Here is a 23,267-nt window from a genome sequence, read left to right as displayed (position 1 = left end):
ACTCTCTGCACATTGTCTGGAGTGTGTGCAGTACGAGGCCTGCGCTGCGAGGACAACTCTCAATATTGCCGTGCCCGCTTTCATCACGTAACCAGCTTGCCCACCGACTAACTGTACTGCGATCGACAGCAGCATCTCCATACACCTTTTTCAACCTCTTGTGGATGTTTCCCATTGTCTCGTTTTCACAGCACAGGAATTCTATGACAGCACGTTGCTTCTGACGAATGTCAAGTGTAGCAGCCATCTTGAAGACATGCTGTGACGGTGCCACTCACGGAAACAGGTTGAACTAAGTTTCAAAACAAGCGGGAAGGATGTATCTACACACAGTAAAACTTTCACAAATGCAGAATGAAAAATATATTTTTACAAAAATAGTGTGCATTTCTTTTGGAGTGGCCCTCATACTTCTGAGGATCAGCCGTCAGGGTGGCTGATGACCAGCTGCTAGGAAGAGACTCCGGTGTAAGTAGCACTCGGCGCTCCAACTCATCAACTATGGTGAGATATCTTGCAGCGCAAGGCAACAGACGTTTTTAAGTCCGCAGTTTCTAGTGTTGATTAAGTTTCAAGACTTAAAACCTGACAAAGGATTCGAAGGCCCTTCCATGACCGAGTAGACTTTCTCATTAGAATGCAATTTTCACACGTCTTTGTTGCACTATAGGGCTAATTACTGTACACCCATCCACTGCTAAGTATTTTCGAGAATGACGTAGTGAGATGCTCACACCCGTCCCACTTGTTACTTGCAGACTTTGCCAAACCAGTCTGAATCCGATTTAAGTATGATACAATTTTCATAACTGGTAGTTTCCCCCACTTTGTCACTTATTGCTCACTTTAAGGTGTAATTATTACTTTCTTGATTATGTATATGTTTAAGAGTAGTAATTGCAATACACTGAGGTTAAATTGCCGGCCGAAGTGGCCGTGCGGTTAAAGACGCTGCAGTCTGGAACCGCGAGACCGCTAGTTCAAATGGTTCTGAGCACTATGGGACTTAACTTCTGAGGTCATTAGTCCCATAGAACTTAGAACTAATTAAACCTAACTAACCTAAGGACATCACACACATCCATGCCCGAGGAAGGATTCGAACCTGCGACCGTAGCGGTCGCTTGGTTCCAGACTGTAGCGCCTAGAACCGCACGGCCACTCCGGCCGGCAGGAGTGGAGTGACATATAAGGTTATTCATACGTAAATTAGGGGTTTTAGATGACAATTGCACAAAACCTACAAGGCGCATAGAAAATAAACACACAATAGTGGATAGAGCATCTCTTCATGTTTTCAACTTACATTCAGGTGCTCAATATGGACACCGTTTGTGGCAGTGGCAAATGTGAATACGGGTGTGCAATGCATAGACACGAATTGTCCAGGAAGGTGAGACAGCAACCCCCCCCCCCCCTTTACACAACTGTTCACTGGGTTTCCTGTTTAAGGCGCGATCTGACTAAACACATAAATACTGCAGAGCAGAACAGACGATTAACAATGAAATCTGAAGACAGCACACCCTACAGTGCAATTTACTGTCATAAGAACAAGCTGAGTAACTGATGTCACACAGGTATGTATTTATTCCAATTTTTTATTAGTTAATCTCTTCCCTCCACCAGGCTCTCTGTCCATCTCCTTCCCTCCCCTCTCTCTCCCAACCCTCTTCTTCCCTTTCTTTTTCCTTTTCCTCAGCATAACAGCCCATCTCGTCTTCTTTCCTTTCTCTGTTTATCAGCTCCCCCCTCTATCCATCTACTCCTTCGTCCTCTGTCAATCTCCTCCTCCACTCTCAAATTAGATGTCCTTCTCACCGCTCTGTTTCCACCTCACCCCCTCTACCTTCCCCTCCCTCTCCTGCCCAACCACTCCTCCTTCCCTCTCTCTCTCTCTCTCTCTCTCTCTATACCCTCCTCTTTCCTTTCACTGTATATCGCCTCCGTTCCCCACTATCCATACATCTCCTCCCATTTCTATGTCCATTTCCTCCTCCCCAAATTTCTGACATCCCCTTCTCCTCCGCCCCTGTCTGTTCATCTATTCCTTCCTCTCTCTCTACCGATCTCTTCCTCTCCCCTCTCTCTCCATCCCCTCGTCTTTCCTGTCAATTTTGCCCCTCCCTCTCACTGCACATCTCCTCTCCCCCCCCCCCCCCCCATCTCTGTCCATGTCCTCCTTCCTTCCGTCTATCCACCTCTTCCAGTGCCTTGTCTCTGCACGGCTTGCTTGTTCTTAACCTCACAGTATTTCTTTTCAGGTAGTAAGTAATATCTGTAACAAGTTTGACTGAAATCGATGCAGGGGTTTAGAACGAGCCTGCGTACATCTCATTGGTAATAAATACTTTAAGGTGAACTTCCATTGTAACTTCTCGGAATTTCATGCAGCTGGCGGGACCGACCTGCTGTTTCCGACGGCGAGGGCCCGGCCCAGCGCGGCCAGGCCTTGAGCAGCTGGTAGAGCGCGCGGCCCGGGCTGTCCGTGGTGACCACCTGGCACTGAGCCATCGCGCGCCAGTCCGCGCTCAGGTGGCCCTCGCGCTCCCCCAGAGCCATCAGCTGGTGGAAGGCCTCCACGGCCTCCGGGGTCGGGGGCTGCGTCTTGAAGTTTCCGATGAAGGCGACCCCCAGACTGGTGTCGTCGTAGCCGCGCGCTACGGCCGGCCTGACCTGCCAGCCGCGACCCTCGAAGACGTAGCCACTGGCGCCCACAAGGAAGTTGTAGCGGATGTCCTGCAGCAAGTCGCTGTGTAGCGCGTGCACCTGCAGCTGCTGCACGTGGCTGACTTCCTGCTCCAGCGACGCGCCGCAGCTGGTCTCCGTGTGACCTGGTCAAAAAGCACACCGTGATCGTGGCGTCATAGAACAGTTACCATAACAATTTGTCTATTTTATGTGGACTGTTGAGCTCCGTTACCGTGGATAATGATATTTTACTATAAAAATACAGCGACCAGTCGCTGTAAAAATGGTTCAAATGGCTCTGAGCGCTATGGGACTAAACATCTGAGGTCATCAGTCCCCTAGAACTTAGAACTACTTAAACCTAACTAACCTAAGGACATCACACACATCCATACCCGAGGCAGGATTCAAGCCTGCGACCGTAGTGATCGCGCGGTTCCAGACTGAAGCGCCTAGAACCGCTCGGCCATACCGGCCGGCCCAGTCGCTGTATTTTTGTAGTAAAATGTCATGGAACATTTACTTTAGACATACGAATCCAGCAGCTTTTTCAGTGTGAAACGATGCATCCTACCATTAACTTGTTTTACACTTTTTGTTGGCTCTTCGTCGGAAGGGGGTGTCGGTTAGACCTTCCGTAGGACAGTACCTCGCGATCCCGCTGCTAATAAGGCGATTATACCGTTTGTTGGTTGCATATTTGTAGGAGCTTCAAAAATGACGACTTGTTTTCCGCTGTCTGTGTAATTACTAGTTTATTCTTCTAATTTCGTGTTTGAGCACTTACTAGGCACAGCCTTTCATTTTAGTAACAGTGTAGCGTAAAGTATACTTGGGAAGGCAGGGGAACCAGATCTGTCATTGACTGTATAATAACAGATCAGGAATTCAGGAAGGCTGTGAGGGACACACGTGTATTCAGGGGATTCTTTGAGGCCACTGATCACTATTTAATCTGCAGTGAAATTGGTATTGTGAGGCCTAAAGTGCAGGAGGTCAGATCCATATGTAGGAGGATAAGAGTGGAGAAACTTCAAGATAAGGAAATCAGGCACAAGTACATAACACTGATCTCAGAAAGGTACCAGTTAGTTGAATGTAGTCGATTACAGTCATTGGAAAAGGAATGGACAAGGTGCAGGGACACAGTACTAGAAGTGGCTAAAGAATGTCTTGGAACAGTAGTGTGTAAAGGTAGGATGAAGCAAACAGCTTTGTGGAATGACAGTCAAGGAATCCTGTAAAAGGAAAAAGAAGGCGCATCAAAAATGGCTACATACTAGAACTCAGGTAGACAGAGAAAGTTATGTTGAAGAAGAAACAAAGCCAAACAGATAATTGCAGCATCCAAGAAGAAATCTTGGGAAGACTTTGAAAACAGGTTGGAGACTTTGGATCAAGCTGCTGGAAAACAATTCTGGAGTGTAATTAGCAGTCTTCGAAAGGGAGGTAAGAAGGAAATGATAAGTATTTTGGATAGGTCAGGAAAACTGCTGGTGAATCCTGTTGATGCCTTGGCCAGATGGAGGGAATATTTTGAAGAGTTGCTCAATGTAGGAGAAAATACGATCAGTAATGTTTCAGATTTCGATGTACAATGGGACAGGAATGATGATGGAAATAGGATCACATTTGAGGAAGTGGAGAAAATGGTTAATAGATTGCAGTGCAATAAAGCGGCTGGGGTGGATGAAATTAAGTCGGAACTCATCAAATACAGTGGACTGTCAGGTCTTAAATGGCTACACAGGATAATTGAAATGGCGTGGGAGTCGGGACAGGTTCCAGCAGATTGGACGAAAGCAGTAATCACACCAATCTTTAAACATGGAAACAGAAAAGATTGTAACAACTACAGAGGTATCTCTTTAATCAGTGTTGTGGGTAAAATCTTCTCAGGTATTGTTGAAGGGAAAGTGCGAGTATTAGTTGAGGACAAATTGGATGAAAATCAGTGTGGGTTTAGGCCTCTTAGAGGTTGTCAGAACCAGATCTTTAGCTTACGGCAAGTAATGGAGAAGTGTTACTAGTGGAACAGGGAATTGTATCTATGCTTTATACATCTAGAACAGGCATATGACCTGGTTCCTAGGAAGAAGTTATTGTCTGTTCTACGCGATTATGGAATAGGAGGCAAACGTTTGCAAGCAATTAAAGGTCTTTACATAGATAGTCAGACAACAGTTAGAGTTGACAGTAAATTGAGTTCATGGTTCAGAGTAGTTTCAGGGGTAAGACAAGGCTGCAACCTGTCTCCACTGTTGTTCATATTATTTATGGATCATATGTTGAAAACAATAGACTGGCTGGGGGAGATTAAGATATGTGAACACCAAATAAGCAGTCTCGCATATGCAGATGACTTAGTTGTGATAGTAGATTCGATTGAAAGTTTGCAAAGTAATATTTCAGAGCTAGATCAGAAATGTAAGGACTATGGTATGAAGATAAGCATCTCCAAAACGAAAGTAATGTCAGTGGGAAAGAGATATAAACGGATTGAGTGCCAAATGGGAGGAACAAAGTTAGAACAGGTGGATGGTTTCATACTTAGGATGCATATTCTCACAAGATGGCAACATAGTGAAAGAACTGGAAGCAAGGTGTAGCAAAGCTAATGTAGTGACCGCTCAGCTACGATTTACTCTCTTCTGCAAGAAGGAAGTCAGTACCAAGACTAGGCTATCTGTGCACCGTTCAATCTTTCGACCAACTTTGTTGTATGGGAGCGAAAGCTGGGTGGATTCAGGTTACCTCATCAATAAGGTTGAGGTTACGGATATGAAAGTAGCTAGGATGATGGCAGGTACTAATAGATGGGAACCATGGCAGGAGGGTGTCCACAATGAGGAAATCAAAGAAAAACTGGGAATGAACTCTATAGATGTAGCAGTCAGGGCGAACAGTCTTAGATGGTGGGGTCATGTTACACGCATGGGAGAAGCAAGGTTACCCAAGAGACTCGTGGGTTCAGCAGTAGAGGGTAGGAGGAGTCGGGGTAGAGCAAGGAGAAGGCACTTGGATTCGGTTAAGAATGATTTTGAAGTAATAGGCTTAACATCAGAAGATGCACCAATGTTAGCACTGAATAGGGGATCATGGAGGAATTTTATAAGGGGGCTATGATCCAGACTGAACGCTGAAAGGCGTAATCAGTCTTAAATGATGATGATGACGATGATGATGATGATGATGATGTTGATGATGACGATGTAGCGTAAAGTACCGCCGTTGTTATGGACGTTTACATCGTCCCTAGTATCCTAGGTGTTTTGATTGTGGTTTGCATATCTCAGTGTCGGTTAGACCGTCAGTGAGACAGTGCCTCGCATTCCTGCGAGTGCACCGTTTCTTACATATTTTTACGAGCTTCAAACATAACCGATATATTTTCAATTATCTGTGTAGTTACAAGTTTATATATATATATATATATATATATATATATATATATATATATATATATATATATATTGTAATATCTTGTGTGTTTGAGTAATCTTTAGTTTAAAGTCGTTAATTTCGTGCAAGTTTATTTATCAAACACAGTTCTGCCTTTGTTAACTGTCTAGTGTATATCTTAAGCCATTTTTAGTATTGATGGGGACTGTGATTGCTGAGTATGCATGCGAGCTGAGTTGGTGACCGTTCGCTCACAGCTCCAGGCTGTGTTGGCTTCATCAGACAGCTTGAACCTGCTGCCAGTGGGCATCATTGTGGGGGCTGGATGTGCAAATCCGAAGGATGTGGAGTACGTGCCACGTGTCCCCTGGTTACTGCTTGTACTAACGTTCACCCCTCACCAGTGTTCGAGTGGGAAGTCGTTCTACAGTCTGACAGGCATCGAAAGACTTTCTGGGAGGCCGTTCGGAAGGCCGTTTCGATTCTTCAGACGGTAAGGCTTCAGGTGATAGCTGCGGCTGATGATTTCCCAGAGACAGATGCAGATGCTCACCCTGTTCCAGAGGAAGCCTCTCGAGCCGCAAGGTCTGGGCTTTCACAGGGGGTGAGTTTGTTAGTAGTTGGGAGCTCCAACATTACCTGCGTAATGGTTGCCCTTAGGGATATGACTGAAAGGAGTGGACGGAGTCCAGTGTGCACTCCTTGTGCATACCATGTGAAGTCGTTGCAGGTGTGGAAAGTGAGCCTCCGAATGCCATGAAGAGCACAGAGTGCAGCCAACTGTGGGAGGTGGCTCATGGTATGAACGATGTCTGTCACTTAGGATCAGAAGGGATTCTCTCTGGTTTCAGCCGGGTAGCTTAAGTGGTAAGGATTGCCAGTCTTGCATGCGAGATGAAGGCAGAGCTCACTATCTGCAGCATCATCGACAGTGCCGGCTATGGTCCTTGGGTATAGAGCCAAGAGGAGCGTCTGAATCAGAGGCTCAGGCGGTTCTCCGATCGTGTAGGCTGCAGATTCCTCGACCTGCGCCATCGGGTGGTGGGTTTCCGGGTTCCGATTAATACATCAGGAGCTCACTACACAAAGGAAGCGACTACACGGGAAGTGCGGGCTGTGTGGAAGGGACTGGGTCGTCTTTTAGGTTAGAGGGTCTCGGGAAACTACAGAAAGGATATCAGTCCACAGCGTCGCAGGGAAAACGCAGGAAGGTAGAGATAGAAAAAATTAATATTGTAGTTCTAAATTGTCGTAGCTGTGTTGGGAAAGAACCGGAGCTCCAACCACTAATAGAAAGCACTGTAGCTCATATCGCTATAGGTACAGAAATACAGCTGGAAATAATTTTAGCTGAAGTTTTTTTCAAAGGACGTAAACGTGTTGAGAAAGGACAGATTAAATACAGTCGGTGTTGGAGTGTTAATTGCTGTCAGAAGAAGTTTATCTTATACTGAAATTGAAATAGGTAGTTCCTGTGGGGTTAATACGGGCAGAGGTTATGCTTGGCAATCGGAATAAATTAGTAGTTGGTTCGTGTGACCGACACCCTGACTCAGATGACGCAGTTGCTGAACAGTTCAAAGAAAACTTGAGCCTCATTTCAAATAGATACCCTACTCATACAATTTTGGTTGGTGGTGACTTAAATCTGACCTCGATATGTTGGTAAAAATACGTGTTAAAATCCGGCGGTAGGAATAAAACGTTGACCGAAATTGTACTGAGTACTTTCTCCAAAAATTATTTCGAACAGTCAGTTCAAAAGCCCACTCGAAGTGTTAATGGTTGCTAAAATATACTTGACCTATTAGCAACAAATAATTCTGAACAAATAGCGAGCATCATGACGGATTCGGTGATTAGTAACCACAAGGCGAGACTGAATACCGTCACATCCAAACCCATCAAAAATAAACGCAAAGTACATCTATTTAAAAAGCCGATAAAAATTCGCGAGACTCCTGTCTCCACTCACTCCGATCTGACTATGTAAGAGTAGACCAGTTGTGGTTTCAGTTCAAAGAAACTGCATCGACCGCAATTGAGAGATACATACCACACGTATTAATAAGCGATAGTACTGACCCCTCCTGGTAAACTGAACATGTCAGAACACTCTTGCAGAAGCAACTAAAAGAACACTCCAAATTTAAAAGAACGCATAATCCAAAAGATTGGCGAAATTTTATAGGAACTCTAAATTTAGCGCGAACTTCACAACGAAACTCTATCTCGAAGTCGGGCAGAAAATCCAAAAATTCTGGTCATATGTAAAGTACACAAGCTGCAAGAAGCAACCAGTACCTTCACTGCTCGATAACAATGGTTATGTAACTGATGGCAGTGCCACTAAAGCATAGTTAATAAACAAGGTTTTCCGAAATTCGTTCAACAAAGAGGACGAAGTAAATATTTGAGAATTCGAATCTAGGAGAACTGCCAACACGAGTAACTTGGAAATAGTATCCTTGGTGTAGTGAAGAAGCTTAAATCACTTAATAAAGGTAAGGCTTCCGGTCCAGATTGCATACCACTCAGGTTCCTTTCGGAGTATGGTGATGCAATAGCTCATTATCTAATAATGATACACAATCGCTCGCTCATAGAAAGATCTGTACCTAAAGACTGGAAAATTGCACAAATCCCCAAGAAAGGAAACAGAAGTAACCTCTGAATTACACACCCACCAAGGAATTGAGCCTTTACGGCTCGCTTTTTAAATTTTTTGTTTTGTTTTTGAAATCATCCTCTTTCTCAGTACTCGCCGCACTGTAAATATCAAGATCGGATTGGAGTCTCCGGTCGCCGCATATCTTTGGCGAGTTGGCTTCACCTGCACCGCGACGCGACAGAGCGAAGAAGAAAGGGGTTGCTGTGAGTTACTCTGGACTGGGGGTGAGGAGCGAAGTCTGTGACGGAGGGCAAGGGCGTTTGGTCGGTGGGGCCCCGTGCAAGCAGTCGTTTGGCAGGGGACGCCGTGGGCTCGAAGATCGTAGTGTAGAGGGCCGGTGTTGTCCCGATGGCGGTCATCGTGTGGTTATTCAAGGGCTGAGAAGTGATTTATTGGTTCTGCCCTTCGATTCCGACGAAGAATTATGGCAAGTTTGGTGTATGAGGTGAACATGAGAATTCGAAAAAAGGTGCACGTTGCTGGCGCGTGTATCAGACTTGTGAGTGGTGTAAGCTCCGCTTCGGTATTGCAGTCTCCAGCAAGAGCGCTGCTTGGGAGGAGAGCGCTGATATCGGCATTGTCATCTATTTAGCTGCTTCAAAGTAAATGTTTTGGGTCGAAGGTGGATCCAAGTGAGGGGCCGAATGATTCCTTGTCTTATTAAGAAACCTAAGTCGGCCCCCAGCGTGTTAAACTCTGTTATCTACAGTTATAACGAGTAATTTGACACTCTGGTAGCGTCCACGACTGAACTTTGGAGGTACCGTTAAGTGTTTATAGTAATGGAAAGACGAGTGTGGAGCTATTCAGTCGGACGCTTATGAATCGAGTTAATCGCATTTCACTTCTTTTGGTATTTTACGGTTCTACTTCTCCTGGCGAAATCACCGATAGTATTTTCATACTTTAGCTTCGGGTGTAATTCTGTGGTTTGGTGTGGCCCTCCCAAGAGTTTAAAGCCCCACATATTTTCTTACTGCCTTTGCTGAAGTTTCCTTGCAACAATTGTTGATTTGCCTCTTGTCTACCCACCATACTGCTGTTTGGTGCGGTGCGGTAAGTCGAAGTGTTCAGTAGTACCGCATCTACCCCCTCGGCCGTTTTAAGATTTGCGAGCCGCGTCCGTATCGACATATAATCCCAGAATGCAAGTTGGTTGCGCCGTATTAACGTTTTGTACATCGTGGAAAATCTTTTCCTTGCCGCTTGTGATCCTGAAGGACAGCACGATTCACAACAGCGCACGACCACGCCGAAATCAAAAGATATGTATTGTATTTTATTTTTTTAACGGTTGTAACCAATGAGCTAAGTTGATTTGTGTATTTTTTATTTATTCTGAAAGGAAAAGATTTGCATACCAGATTAAAGATAACGTCTATGCTTAATTATTTGTCATAATTCGTTGGGTGTAGTATGCATCACATGTAGGGAGGTTTATGGTGTAAAATGTTTAAAAAGAAGGAAAATATTTTGTGATACTGTGCGCATCGTAGAGGCTACGGGGTTTTATTGCATTTAAGTTGTTGTCTTAATTAAAATTTTGTGATCAATATTTTATTGCCTTTAGAGATCACAGGTGATTGCCATGTAGCGTTAGAATCTTTTATTTAACCTTGCATTATGCAATTTGTATTTTTTTCCTTTGCTTCAAAAGGGATTTTGAGTTTTAAGCGTTGTAAATTGATTTTGAGAGCTGTTATTTGACCTACTATTATTCAAGAGACCGTTGGTTAAATAATGCTTCAGGAACTTTCATTGAGAAACTGTATTGAGGCTCTTGCTGTTCATGATAACAAATGTTTACTTATTATTTTAAAATCAAGTTAATGACGTTGTAGAATGAATAAAGGTAAAAAAAACCTTTTATTAGAGAAACGGTGGCTGCCCGTACTCCCCAACTCGAAGTATCCAAGGTATTGGCCTTCTGGCGTTGTCTGATGTTTTCCCCGGTATCTATCCCAGCTAACGCCTGAATACAGTAAGCAGGTTCAAATGGATGCAGGTTGCAACAGTTATTCAGAGATGAAGAGACTTGCACAGGACAGACTAGCGTGAAGAGCTGCACCATGCCAATCTTCGGTCTGAAGACCACGGCAAAAACAACAGTAACAACAACAACAACAACAGTAACTAATAATGATTGCTTGCTCTGTTCATGCGTAATATTAATCATTAGTGGCCAATCCAATCAAACGATGTCACCTTTATTCCATAAGCTTCTGTATTGTTTACAAATCTTAAGTTTACGAATTACACATGTTTGAATGTATATCTGATGTAGTAGCTAATTTATTGGTTCAAGTCGTCTGGTGCCAGACAGCAGAATATATGAAAAAAGCGTAAGCGAAATAATGCAGAAGATATATTAGTTTGCCATTATCAGGAGTACCGGTACGTCATATGTGTGAGTTCTTTTTGTATTTATCTTAAAACATTACATCCTGTTCTATCCCACATAAGTGTAACATGCTGTATAATAAGGTAATGTTAACGCAGACTCGAAAATTATTTTCTTTTGCATTCTAGTAACACTTCGTGGTGTCACCTTCAGGTCTCTAACACAATGCATAAATTTTACCTGCATGACAACTTGAAGTGCATTCTAGTAACACTTCGTGGTGTCACCTTCAAGTCTCTAACACAGTGCATAAATTTTACCTACATGACAACTTGAAGTGAGATGTAAATCAAAATGAACACACTTTATAACAAAAAAATGTTTGAAGATATGTAAAAGTACAGTTCCATTTCTGTTTCTTGTTATGCCAAACTAAAATTTTTATCTCAAAAATTATAACTCATGACATGCGATATATTCCATTTTTATGCACTATGTTACAGACGTGAAAATGACAACGAAGTCTGTCGAAACAGGTTGTTTGTAAATGAAGAAATATTTACGCGATCTTGGCTTTAAAAAGGTTTTACTTCGTGGTCACCATATTGAAATTGGGAAAGATACGAAGTATTAGAATCTTTATCCGGCTTGCTTAGACGGCTGGAGTTCTCGGCATCTAGTTTAGAGATTACTGGTAGGACACTAATGATTGAAGGAATAAGTTGAAAGAATTCATAAAACACTGCCGGTATTGTAACAGGTCGGAACAGCTCAAATGAAAAAATAGCAGAAGTGTTCATGGAGACTAAATGAAAATCACTGGAAGAAATCGTCTTCAATTAATTTAGAGAGCCGGTATTCTACGTAGTCTGTTCCATAAATCTATCAAACTCATTGCGTATTTCATATAAGGATTTTGTGATCAACACGGGAGGGGCTATAAAAAGTCAGTTTATTCCACTCTCCATTTGCCGTTTTGTGATCATGATTAATCATTCAGTTTAATAGCAATGTAACTGGGAGATTCTCCTTGAATTATGACTGTGCTGATATTGAAATGTGAGATGTGGGCACAATATTATAGATGTTCTACACATATTGTTTGTAATTGCAATGCATAACGGGTGAATGGAACAGAGCCCAGGAGAATTTAATCTTTTAAAGTACAACTCTAAAAATAGTTGTACTAAAGGCTTGTTAGAAAATCTTTAGTATCTGGTATTTGAAATAATCTTCTATGCGTATAAATAATAAGATAATTAAGCACTTAGTAAGCAGTATATTTTCAGTTATAGGAGTGTGATATCATATGTAACAAATATGAAATAAACATAGACAAAAGAGAAGGCTCTCCTCTAAAGTTCCGAAAGATCTATATAATGACAGTTAACAACGCCACATATCAAAGATTGCAGACATACTGGCGTATAAATTCGCTTACTAATATTTTGCAGTACAAGAAGTACCAAACATAACGAAAAGGAAATGTAAGTTACAATACAGGTAAAACGCGACTCAGTTTACAAATAAGTCAAGAAACACGCTCTGGAAATGTTATGTTCGTACTAGATTCATATTATGACAGCGGTGAGTGACGTAAGTTATATGGCTTTCCTGCGAATCTCCGAAAGAGTTTCCACCCCCACGAGGGAAAACAAGTGATTCTTGAGATAGACGGATCCACTATGGAGGAGGATACTCACAGATAATCACTCTGGAGATGAGCTCGGGCAGAGGCGTGTGTTCTTCCTTTGTCGGGTGCGCTCCCCACTCCTCGCGTTGCACCAGACACAGCTCGCTGTCTGTAACAGATAGCGTTTCTGAGGATGAGCCCAAAGACGAAACGTTGCATTCGTGGCGATCATTTTTCTCTTATGGCACACAATAAAGAGTTATTTTATTAATACTGAAGTAATAAAAAATGTTCTTGCCACAGAATTATGTGAAAGATTGTAAGTGGCTTCTTTTGCACTCTTATCATGCTACATCAAATGGTTCAAATGGCTCTGAGCACTATGGGACTTAACTTCTGAGGTCATCAGTCCCCTAGAACTTAGAACTACTTAAACCTAACTAACCTAAGGACATCACACACATCCATGCCCGAGGCAGGATTCGAACCTGCGACCGTAGCGGTCGCGCGGTTCCAGGCTGTAGCGCCTAGAACCGCTCGGCCACCTCGGCCGGCCATGCTACATCGTAACGTATGATGAAGGTATTAGTATCCAAGCATGAGTGTTACATCCAGCAGTGGGGTGCAAGCTATTTGGAAATTTTGTATGTGCTGGATCGGAAACGAAACTGAAACGTTGTCTCTTGCCTTGGGAAGTATTGGTCCCGACCACATCACCCTTCTACTTTCCCAAGTTCACAAGTTTCCCTCCACACACTAGCACTCCTGGAAGAAGGATATTGCAAAAGCTTTGTTAGACACGGAGTAGAGGTTGTTTCTCGAAAGGCAAGGTTCCGAGTTCGAGTCTCGGCCAGGATCATAATATAAAATGTCAGAAACTTTGGAAACAGCACACACTCTTCTGCAAAACGGTCATTCTGAAAACAATCCATAAGCTGTGGCGAAGCCGTTCCTCCCCAGTGCGCCTTTTCCAGTGAGTGCTAGTCTGGCACGACATGCTTTAGAGCGTTTGAATAATTTGGAATGTATCAGTGGGGCACTGGTAGATGGAAAGATGTGAAATCAGGTTCTGCTTCATACGGAGATACTGAAGTCGGTAAGAGAAATGCCCACAGCAGGCAAGCTTAGCTGTCCATGTCTCAATATGTTGCAAACGTTTGTCAGGAGCTTTCAGGCTTCTCACTAAAATATAATTTAATACTTGAACCACATTTCATTTGTAACTAAGAATATTTCTTTCTCATTTCTGTGTCATAAAGACGATGCAAAAGCATTGTATAGCAGGGATATCGATATAGGGATACCATGTGGTAAATTTATATAATGGAAAGAATAAACAGAGAATCCTGTTAACGTCGTGAGAAGCAGTACACTATAATACATTCCCGTGCACTATTAGCAACGTGTGTAACCAACTACGTTACATGTACCTTTTGCTTTATTTGATTTTACCTTATTTGTCCTCTGACAAATATCCACCGTTTAGGCAGCTACAAGAGACTGACGTAAGCTGACCAACGAATATTACTTCTATTTATTTAATGAGGGACTAGTATCGAGCAAACATGCCCATCATTAACAGCATCTTATATGTTGTTTCGGGTCATCTGTCATGTTTACTGGAAAATGTTTGATTTGTATGAAGAATAGCAAAGGACCCTGAACCGAATCCCGTGGTGACACCGGCATTATGTAACCCCAGTCAGATTTAAACCTCTTCCCTATTTGTTGAAACTGGACTACCGCTCCCTACTTTCCAGATACAAAGTGAACCATTGTTTCGCTTGTTGCTTAGTCACAAAATGTTACAACTTGTGCAAGATTATTGCAGGGTATACGCAATTATATGCTATAGTTAAATCAAGAAAATATCTGTGGTCCTCAACCTACCGTTTAGCCTTGTCAGTGCCTCTTACACAAAAGAATAAATTACATTTTCTGTGGATTCTTCTTTCGCAATGCCAGATGTCAAGTGTGACAACTAATTATGTGTACTGACATGGGTCGCTGCTCTCCTGCACATTAATTTGTCAAAAACATTTGAAAACACTCACTATATTGATATAAGATATGAAAAACGATCAGACATTTTACATATTACGTTGAGCTTTTTAGAACGACATAGGAAGACAGTTTTGGTTTGCCATTCTCTTTCCTCAAACATTTGCTTCAAAATGTTCCAATTAATGAAAGAAATTTCCTTTTTTGCTGCTGAAACTGTAGGTGCATTGAAACATGTAAGAGGAGGATATTTTCAAGGTTCTCGTGGTCTTGATTTTATAAGGTATGATGTTATTTTTGAATCTTATAAAGCGTAAGAAGTGGAGTTCCAAGACAAGTAATGTTAGCTATAACTTGACAATGCAGACAGTGTAAAATCCGAGATCAAATATGATTTCTTTGGATTAAGGCTCTTACCAGCATTCTTCCAGTGAAGAAGTTGATTTAATCGCTAAGGAAGCCATCCTCAGAACTGTATCGTTTGGTCACCCAGAACGCATTCCAAAAAACAGCGAGATGTCTGGACACCATAAAGCTAGTTTGTGATACATCTAATGCGTGCCTTTAGCTTGTAATCACCGTAGACCTTGTTTTCCCTTGTTTTCAATGACGTCTGTTTTCCCACATTCTGTTCTTTTAGAGCAACCCTAGTGTTAAAAATAAGTTTCTAAAACTTTTGCGATCTGACGAAGTACCATTGTTACAACACACCTCTTGAAATTATATTAGCAGCCTCCGGAAAACTGTATTAAATGCAAAGAGTATATATAACGTAGTATATGGAGAATGATACTATTTGTGATATTAACACAAGTATCGGCATTTTACATAGCCAACCTACAGGAAAGAAACTAGACAACTTTGAAACGCTTCAAATATGCAAACACCAATGAAAACCATATGGATTCATTCCAAATAACAAAAATTACGACATTTACAGCAATATCATCTCAGTTTCTGTAGTATCCTACATTAGTAAAAAAGATCTCTCTCTCTCTTTTTTTCTCTCTCTCTCTCTCTCTCACACACACACGCACGCACGCATACACGCACACACACACACACACACACACACACACACACACACACACACACACACACACAATGTCGATATGAAATAATGACTAAAAATGTTGTATGTTAGGCAGTATTGGCAAGATTATTATTGTACACAGCCTGACAAAAAATGAAGCACCGGGAAGACACAGCCAAGTCTCAATGTAACTTCGTTCATGTACACAGCATCGGCAGATATGTAAATGATTAGAGTTGTAATTCCCTGCAAGAGTTACAACGGCCATTAGAGAGTATTAGTGTTGTTCATGTTTAGTGCAGTTATTGGGTTTGGTTAGTTATACAAGGTGGTCAGAAACAGTCAGTAAAACGTGTAAGGGACTCGCACGTCATTTTCTGTGCAGGTGGCTGGACACAGTCGATACTGAAGAGTATGTTTAACAGTCTGTTCTTCCCGACAGTCACATTGGGTTTTGTTTTCTTTAGTGTATCCCCTTTTTTCCAGGTTAACCCACGATCTGCCCACTCCTGACCTCTGCCTATTCAAGGACTTCCAGACTGGCCAGTTCATGAGCTGATCCTTTCACACCAGAAACATCTATATGAACACAACAAAGGATTCAATACCATCTGGGTCTGCATTACTTTCGCGACTTACCAACATTTTTTAAATCACTTTCATGTTACAGGAGTAGAAGACCTGGTGGACCACATCAAGTTTGGAAGGTAGAAGGCGAGGTACTGGCAGAAGTGAAGCTGTGAGGACGGGGCGTGAGTCAGCTCAGATGGTAGAGCACTTGCCCGCGAATGGCAAAGGTCCCGAGTTCGAGTCTCGACCCGGCACACAGTTTTAATCTGCCAGGAAGTTTCATATCAGTGCACTCTCCGCTGCAGAGTGAAAATCTCATTCTGGAAACATTCCCCAGGCTGTGGCTAAGCCATGTCTCCGCAATATCCTTTCTTTCAGGAGTGCTAGTTCTGCAAGGTTCGCAGGAGAGCTTCTGTGAAGTTTGGAAGGTAGGAGACGAGGTACTGCCAGATGTAAAGCTGTGAGGACGGGGCGTGAGTCGTGCTTGGATAGCTCAGATGGTAGAGCACTTGCCCGCTAAAGGCAAAGGTCCCGAGTTCGAGCATCGGTCCGGCACACAGCTTTAATCTGCCACGAAGATTCATGTCAGCGTACACCCCGCTGCAGAGTGAAAAAATCTCATTCTGGCACATCAAACCAGTCAGTAGACTGGTGATCCCCAGAAAATGTTTAACGGTTGCCCATCCCTTACCTTGGTCCGGCTTGGTGACGCTGATGCTCCTCTCGACGCTGGAGCGCTGCAGCACGTGGTTGACGCTGAGCGGGCCCAGCACGTAGTTGACACCGCCCAGGTGAACGTTTCTGGAGTTGGACACGCTCACCACCTCGTGACTTTCGCTGGACCGCTCCGTCAGTGTTTCTCCGTGGTCTCCGCTGAATTCCGCAACATGGCTGCCTCCCTGTCGCATCGCGACCGCCACACACTGTCCGCTCACCGTCGGGCTAGTCGCCACCTGAAGACTGCTGGCGACGGCTTCTGCGCGTAGCACGGCTCTCTGTCCACCAGAGCAATCCCCGCTGCCTTCAGGCTTGTTGACAGTCTTCGGTAGGTGGAATTCGTAATGAGGTGTCAGTGGACTGAACGCTCCATTATTTCCTACATGTGAATCCATGGAGGCATTCGGTTTCTCTGCAGAGCACTCCCTTTCCACGTGTGAACTGTCATTCGTTCTTTCAGAAGCCGTACCTACACGGTCAGATTGTTTCCTGAAATTAAAAGGACAAATTAATCACTTCGTTGTACGTGCAGGTACTGAACACATGGGAACAGCGTCCCTTAAAGATTAAAATTGCACGGCTGCCAGAAGTCGCATGTACATTTTTCACTATTTAGACATGTTGTAAGTAGGCAGTTTTGCAGTGAGTCTGCATCTTTGGTGGGCCACCAATACCATAATCTCTACCAGGACTAAAGTGGGTCTGCTCTGTGATGACCTACCTACCAATATTCTTCCGTTGTGGCTCATTACCTGTCTGCATGTCAAGAGTCAGCACTGGCTTTCCGTTGGAAGGACAACACTACTTCTTCAAGACTGCATGGAAATGCACTACTTCCGTGTGAATTTTCTTTTACTGATCAGACTTTGTGCAATGTAATTACTACTGTGATGAATAATCAGGACTGTCTTTATGAGAACAATTTTTGATTTGGACGAACATTGTATCAATAACTGCGTGCATTTGATATATTTGTTATAGTTAATTTAAAAAATTTGCAAATAATTATTGGGCGCTGCCCAAAACAATTTGTAAAGTTTTTTGTGGGGAGCATGGGGGCTATGTAAGTAGGCTGTTTAGGTTTTTATGTTGGTAACGCCACGTAGAACTCTGTATGAAAATCACTGACTGTGCTGTGTGCAGTCTGTGGCTGGCTGGCATTGTTGGAATATTCACTGCCGCGCGGGATTAGCCGAGCGGTCTAGGCCGCTGCAGTCACGGACTGTGCGGCTGGTCCCGGCGGAGGTTCGAGTCCTCCCTCGGGCTTGGGTGTGTGTGCGTTTGTCCTTAGGATAATTTAGGTTAAGTAGTGTGTAAGCTTAGGGACTGATGACGTTATCAGTTAAGTCCCATAAGATTTCACACACATTTGAACATTTTTTTTTGAATATTTGCTATTGTAGTGTTGGGCAGTTGGCTGTGAACAGCGCGCAGCGTTGCGCAGTTGGAGGTGAGCCGCCGGCAGTGGTGGATGTGGGGAGAGAGATGGCGGAGTTTTGAGAGCGGACGATCTGGACGTGTGTCCGTCAGAAAAAGGAAATTTGTAAGACTGGATGTCATGAACTGATATATGTATTATGTCTTTTGAACACTATTAAGGTAAATACGTTGTTTGTTCTCTAACAAAATCTTTCATTTGCTAACTATGCCTATCAGTAGTTAGTGCCTTCAGTAGTTAGAATCTTTTATTTAGCTGGCAGTATTGGCGCTCGCTGTATTGCAGTAGTTCGAGTAACGAAGATTTTTGTGAGGTAAGTGATTCATGAAAGGTATAGGTTATTGTTAGTCAGGGCCATTCTTTTGTAGGGATTACTGAAAGTCACATTGCGTTGCGCTAAAAAAATATTATGTGTCAGTTTAGTGTTGATCAGAATAAGTAAAGAGAGAAATGTCTGAGTACGTTCAGTTTTGCTCAGCTGTTTGGAAAACAAATCACGCAGCGGTTTTCCAGCACTCTCATTTATAAATTTTTCTAAGGGGACGTTTCAATGTGTCACTAGTTACGGAATACATTCACATCTGCTATTATGCATTGACGTCAGCTGCTTCGGACACATGAAAATGTGCGCCGTACCGGGACTCGAACCCGAATTTCCCACTTATCGCGAGCTGTCGCCTTGATCACTTCGGCTATCTGAGCACGCCTCCATGACCGATCCACTAGACCAACATGAGCAACTTCAGAAATTACACATCCGGGGGCCATACGTTACAGCCCACGACAACGTAATTTCTGGAGATGCTCGCGTTGGTCTAGTGCAGTGGTTCCCAATCTTCCTTACACCGTTACACCTGACTGCAATAAGACATTACCTGGTACCCTCACGATCCTGCCATCTGTTGCCCGCCCCCATCTCCCCCACATTATCACCAACATTAGCACCCAACTAAACTGTTGAATGAAACACTTGTCTTGGATCACTTCTACTTTCAGAATGATTAAAGATGAATGACAATTAGTTTGTGTGTGAGTGTGAGTGTGTGTGTTTGTGTGTGTGTGTGTGTGTGTGTGTGTGTGTGTGTGTGTGTGTGTGTGTGCGTGTCAGAATGAATAACACAGGAATTCGTGGTACATCGCAAGTTTTACCCACAGCTTCTCCTCAGATAAGAAAGCTATCCACAGTGAGAGTAGACATTTGTTACAAAACATACTTCCCCTGCGTCATTCCTCTCCATTGCGGCACTTGCTTGACCTGCACACTCAAATCCCATTTAAAAACAAAAAAGTTAAAATGTATGCACTATATGTTCGTAAATCACTTGATTGCTGCCCTCCTTACTTCTAAATTGGCAAAAATTGGATGGCTTCAGGCTGTTAATGCTTTGTGTCTGATCACAGCCACTGATTATAATAGTAATAATAATACTGCGTACAGCCCTGTAGAAGCCCTTATGTAGGTACTACTGTCTCTTGCTGTCAATTAATTCATTTATCTTTTTCGAATCGAGTAATGAAGCAATTTCTGGATTACTGCAGGTACTGTCTACAACTTTTACAAGACTTTTCTTGAGACATTAGCAGTTGTTACGTTTATGTCTCACTTTTATCATCAGCGATGTTCAGGACAGTGCACAACACATGTATGAGTGTAGTGGGTGGACTATGTGAGGAACCTGTAACCTCCACCACATTAATGCTACTAATTGAGGAAAAGTAATTATTGATAACTTATATAATCTATATTATAATCTTACCAAATTGAGACAATAGTAATGATCTTTTGAAAACAATTTCGAGTCATAACCAACAGAATCGAATCATTTACACACATCAAAAAAGTTTTGCACCACCTCTGTTCCGAGAGTTCCGGAACCAGCACAAAAATTTGGAATAGAGATCAATATAAACATCATTTTCGCCCTTTCTGTTGCTCATGAAAACCACACATTGCATGTTCTGCCACCATACAGCGAGACCTTGAGGTGGTGATCCAGATTGCTGTACACACCAGTACCTCTAATGCCCAGTAGCACGTCCTCTTGCACTGACGCATGCCTGTATTCATTGTGGCATACTATTCACAAGTCCATCACGGCACTATTGATCCAGATTGTCCCACTCCTCAACGGCTATTCAGTATAGATCCCATAGAGTGGGTTGGTGGGTCACGTCGTCCATAAAGAGCCCTTTTCAATCTATCCCAGGCATGTTCGATAGGGTTCATGTCTGGAGAACATGCTGACTACTCTAGTCGAGCGATGTCGTTATCCTGAAGGAAGTTATTCACAAGATGTGCACGATGGAGGCGCGAATCGTCGTCCATGAAGACGAATCCCTCGCCAATATGCTGCCGATATGGTTGCACTATCGGTCGAACGGTGGCATTCAAGTATCGTACAGCCGTCACGGCGCATTTCATGATCACCAGCGGCATACGTCGTCCCCACATAATGCCACCCCAAAACAGCCGGGAACCTCCACCATGCTGCAGTCGCTGTGTAGGGAAGCAGCCTACTCACGCCATAGTAAATTCACAGCAGTCTTTCCATTGTGTGCTAGCCAGTCCGCTGTAACTAGCTCTGACGTCATAAATATTGCACAATACTTTAAAAATTAAGTAAATAACCTGAAACGGTTCTAGCATGTCAGGAGTAATACTAAATTAATATATGTTGAATATCAGTTCAATAACTTTAACCATTTTCGAAATTTGTACGTTTTTCTGTAAAAATCATTGGCACAACAGAAAAGAGCTAGAGACTTAAAAATTTATATTTAGATTCCTTTTCCATAATAATTTAATAGAAACAGTACTTTGGATCTCATAAATTAAGATTTTAGTTGAAATTCATAATTTTCTGGTTTTTGTCTTAAAAATTAAGGAAGCAAGATAGATTAAGTAGGCTAATAAATAAGGCTAGGATGTTTATACTTAAGTAGAATGGAGATCCGCTATAACCACAAAGATGTGAGAAATTTCATTTGAATAACTATAAAACTATAGCGATAACGTATCTCCAAAGGGCAAGTTCAGAGCTCGTCTACTGTGTGCAGTGTAATTAAATTAATTCTCTCGCCCAAACTTTTATTATGATTACTTACCTGTGTGCTGAATGCGCATTTAAATTGAGAGCTTCATCTGCCATCAGCAAAAGAAGCTATGACCTATTCAATAACTTAATGTGGTGCATTACTAGTCCAGCGGCTAGTCGGGAGAGCCGATTTGATCAGGCGTTCCCTTAGCCGTCCGCACCACGGCTTTATATATAAGAACGCTGCGCGAGAGAGGAAGGTCCCAGTTCTCTCCAGACGCTGAATAGCACGCCATCTGTGTCGGGAGTCGCGTCGCGTCGGTATCATTGCTATAAACAGCCTCGGATGCCGTATTAAGTTACTTGGGATACGCGTAACCATGAAATCATTTTCGAGTGAAGTGTTAATTCTGGGTTGACTTTAATTATCTATCTTCAGTTTGCGTATGTCGTATTTTCACGTGCCGTCGCGGGACAGACATTCTACCATTATTTAGCGTGGTGTTTGATGAACCTAATCATCAAATTATGGCGAGGATTCATTTAAATATTAAATTTGGACAGTTATAGTGGCATCAGCGCATTAGACTCTGAACTGCTCTGTTAGTTAGATTGTGTGGATTCTTTTTTTTTTCATCTGTGACTTTCAGAATATAGAGAAAGTTTTTTTTTCACGATCGTTTTTGATTATAAATCCCAGACAATCTCCTAATTCCTCAGAGCTATAAGCTGTAGCTATAAGTGTATTTCTCAGATGAAGTGGGCACTAGGAATTCTAATTACAGGCTTCACGTTTTGCTAATCACTTTCTGGTTGCCAATATTGTAGTTAGAGAGCCAGTGTTGAGAACGGCAAACAACAGCATAAATAATACGAACATTTAAATAACAGTTAATTCCACCCACCGCCCCACATATGGTTAATCGGCCGGGAAGTGTTTCAACATTCAAACATTTATGCAACAGAAAATTTTCTAACCACCGCCCCACATATGGTGCATCGGCCGGGAAGTGTTTCAACATTCAAACATTATTAATAACAATAATTCCAACCACCGCCCCACATATGATGCATCGGCCAGGAAATGCTTCTTTTCTACATCACAAAACATTATATAAAACAATAATTCCACCCGCCGCCCCACATATGGTGCATCGGCCGGGAGATAAACTGAGTAAAAGTGAAAGTGATTTTTAAATATTCGGATTCGCGAGTGAAATGCGACACGCAACCGAGTAATAGAACAGTGAAAGTGTTACGTGTGCATGTGGACGACGCAATTGGATTAACAACGCATCTGGATTGACGGAGCTGGCACTGAGTCTAGCGGCGCTGCCGGCATCGCGAGAAGCCAGTTTCGCCTCATCGCAGTCGTCCGCCGGAACAGCCGGAGCCGCGCCTGCAGTTGCGGGCCACGCAAACAAACAACAGCCATCGGAGTGCGTCTGCAGTTCAGCGTGCTGTGTCGCATCAGTAATCCTGGTACGCCGCGCCGGCAACGCCATACGTCGTGCAGAAGGAACTAAGTTAAGTGAAAAGCTGTTAAAAATTTTACTAACCTTCACTAAAGGACTGTCGGAAATGGAACTGCCAGAAGAAACTGAGGTTAAACTTAAATCAGAACCTATGTCTGTTGAGGGAACTGTAAATCCAGACAACGATTCGAGTGTAAATATGCATGAAAATAGTAATATTAAAGTGAAATTTGAAGTATTGTCTCCTGACAGTAGTGTAA

The 23,267-nt window shown here is 42.9% G+C and overlaps 1 protein-coding gene across 1 annotated transcript in view; it reads right to left on the bottom strand.

Moving 5' to 3' along the window:
- The window catches only part of LOC126482113 (uncharacterized), a 166,363-nt gene that overhangs the window by 15,751 nt on the left and 127,345 nt on the right, over nt 1-23,267 (bottom strand). The window contains exons 4-6 of the mRNA XM_050106088.1: nt 17,034-17,548; nt 12,809-12,907; nt 2,409-2,834 (exon numbers count right to left, since the gene is read on the bottom strand). Coding sequence (XP_049962045.1) covers nt 2,409-2,834; nt 12,809-12,907; nt 17,034-17,548 — 1,040 coding nt within the window. The remainder of the gene's footprint in view (nt 1-2,408; nt 2,835-12,808; nt 12,908-17,033; nt 17,549-23,267) is intronic.

Source organism: Schistocerca serialis, chromosome 5, assembly GCF_023864345.2.
Source record: "Schistocerca serialis cubense isolate TAMUIC-IGC-003099 chromosome 5, iqSchSeri2.2, whole genome shotgun sequence".
Classification (NCBI taxonomy): domain Eukaryota; kingdom Metazoa; phylum Arthropoda; class Insecta; order Orthoptera; family Acrididae; genus Schistocerca; species Schistocerca serialis.
This window is presented reverse-complemented; position numbering and strand designations above follow the sequence as displayed.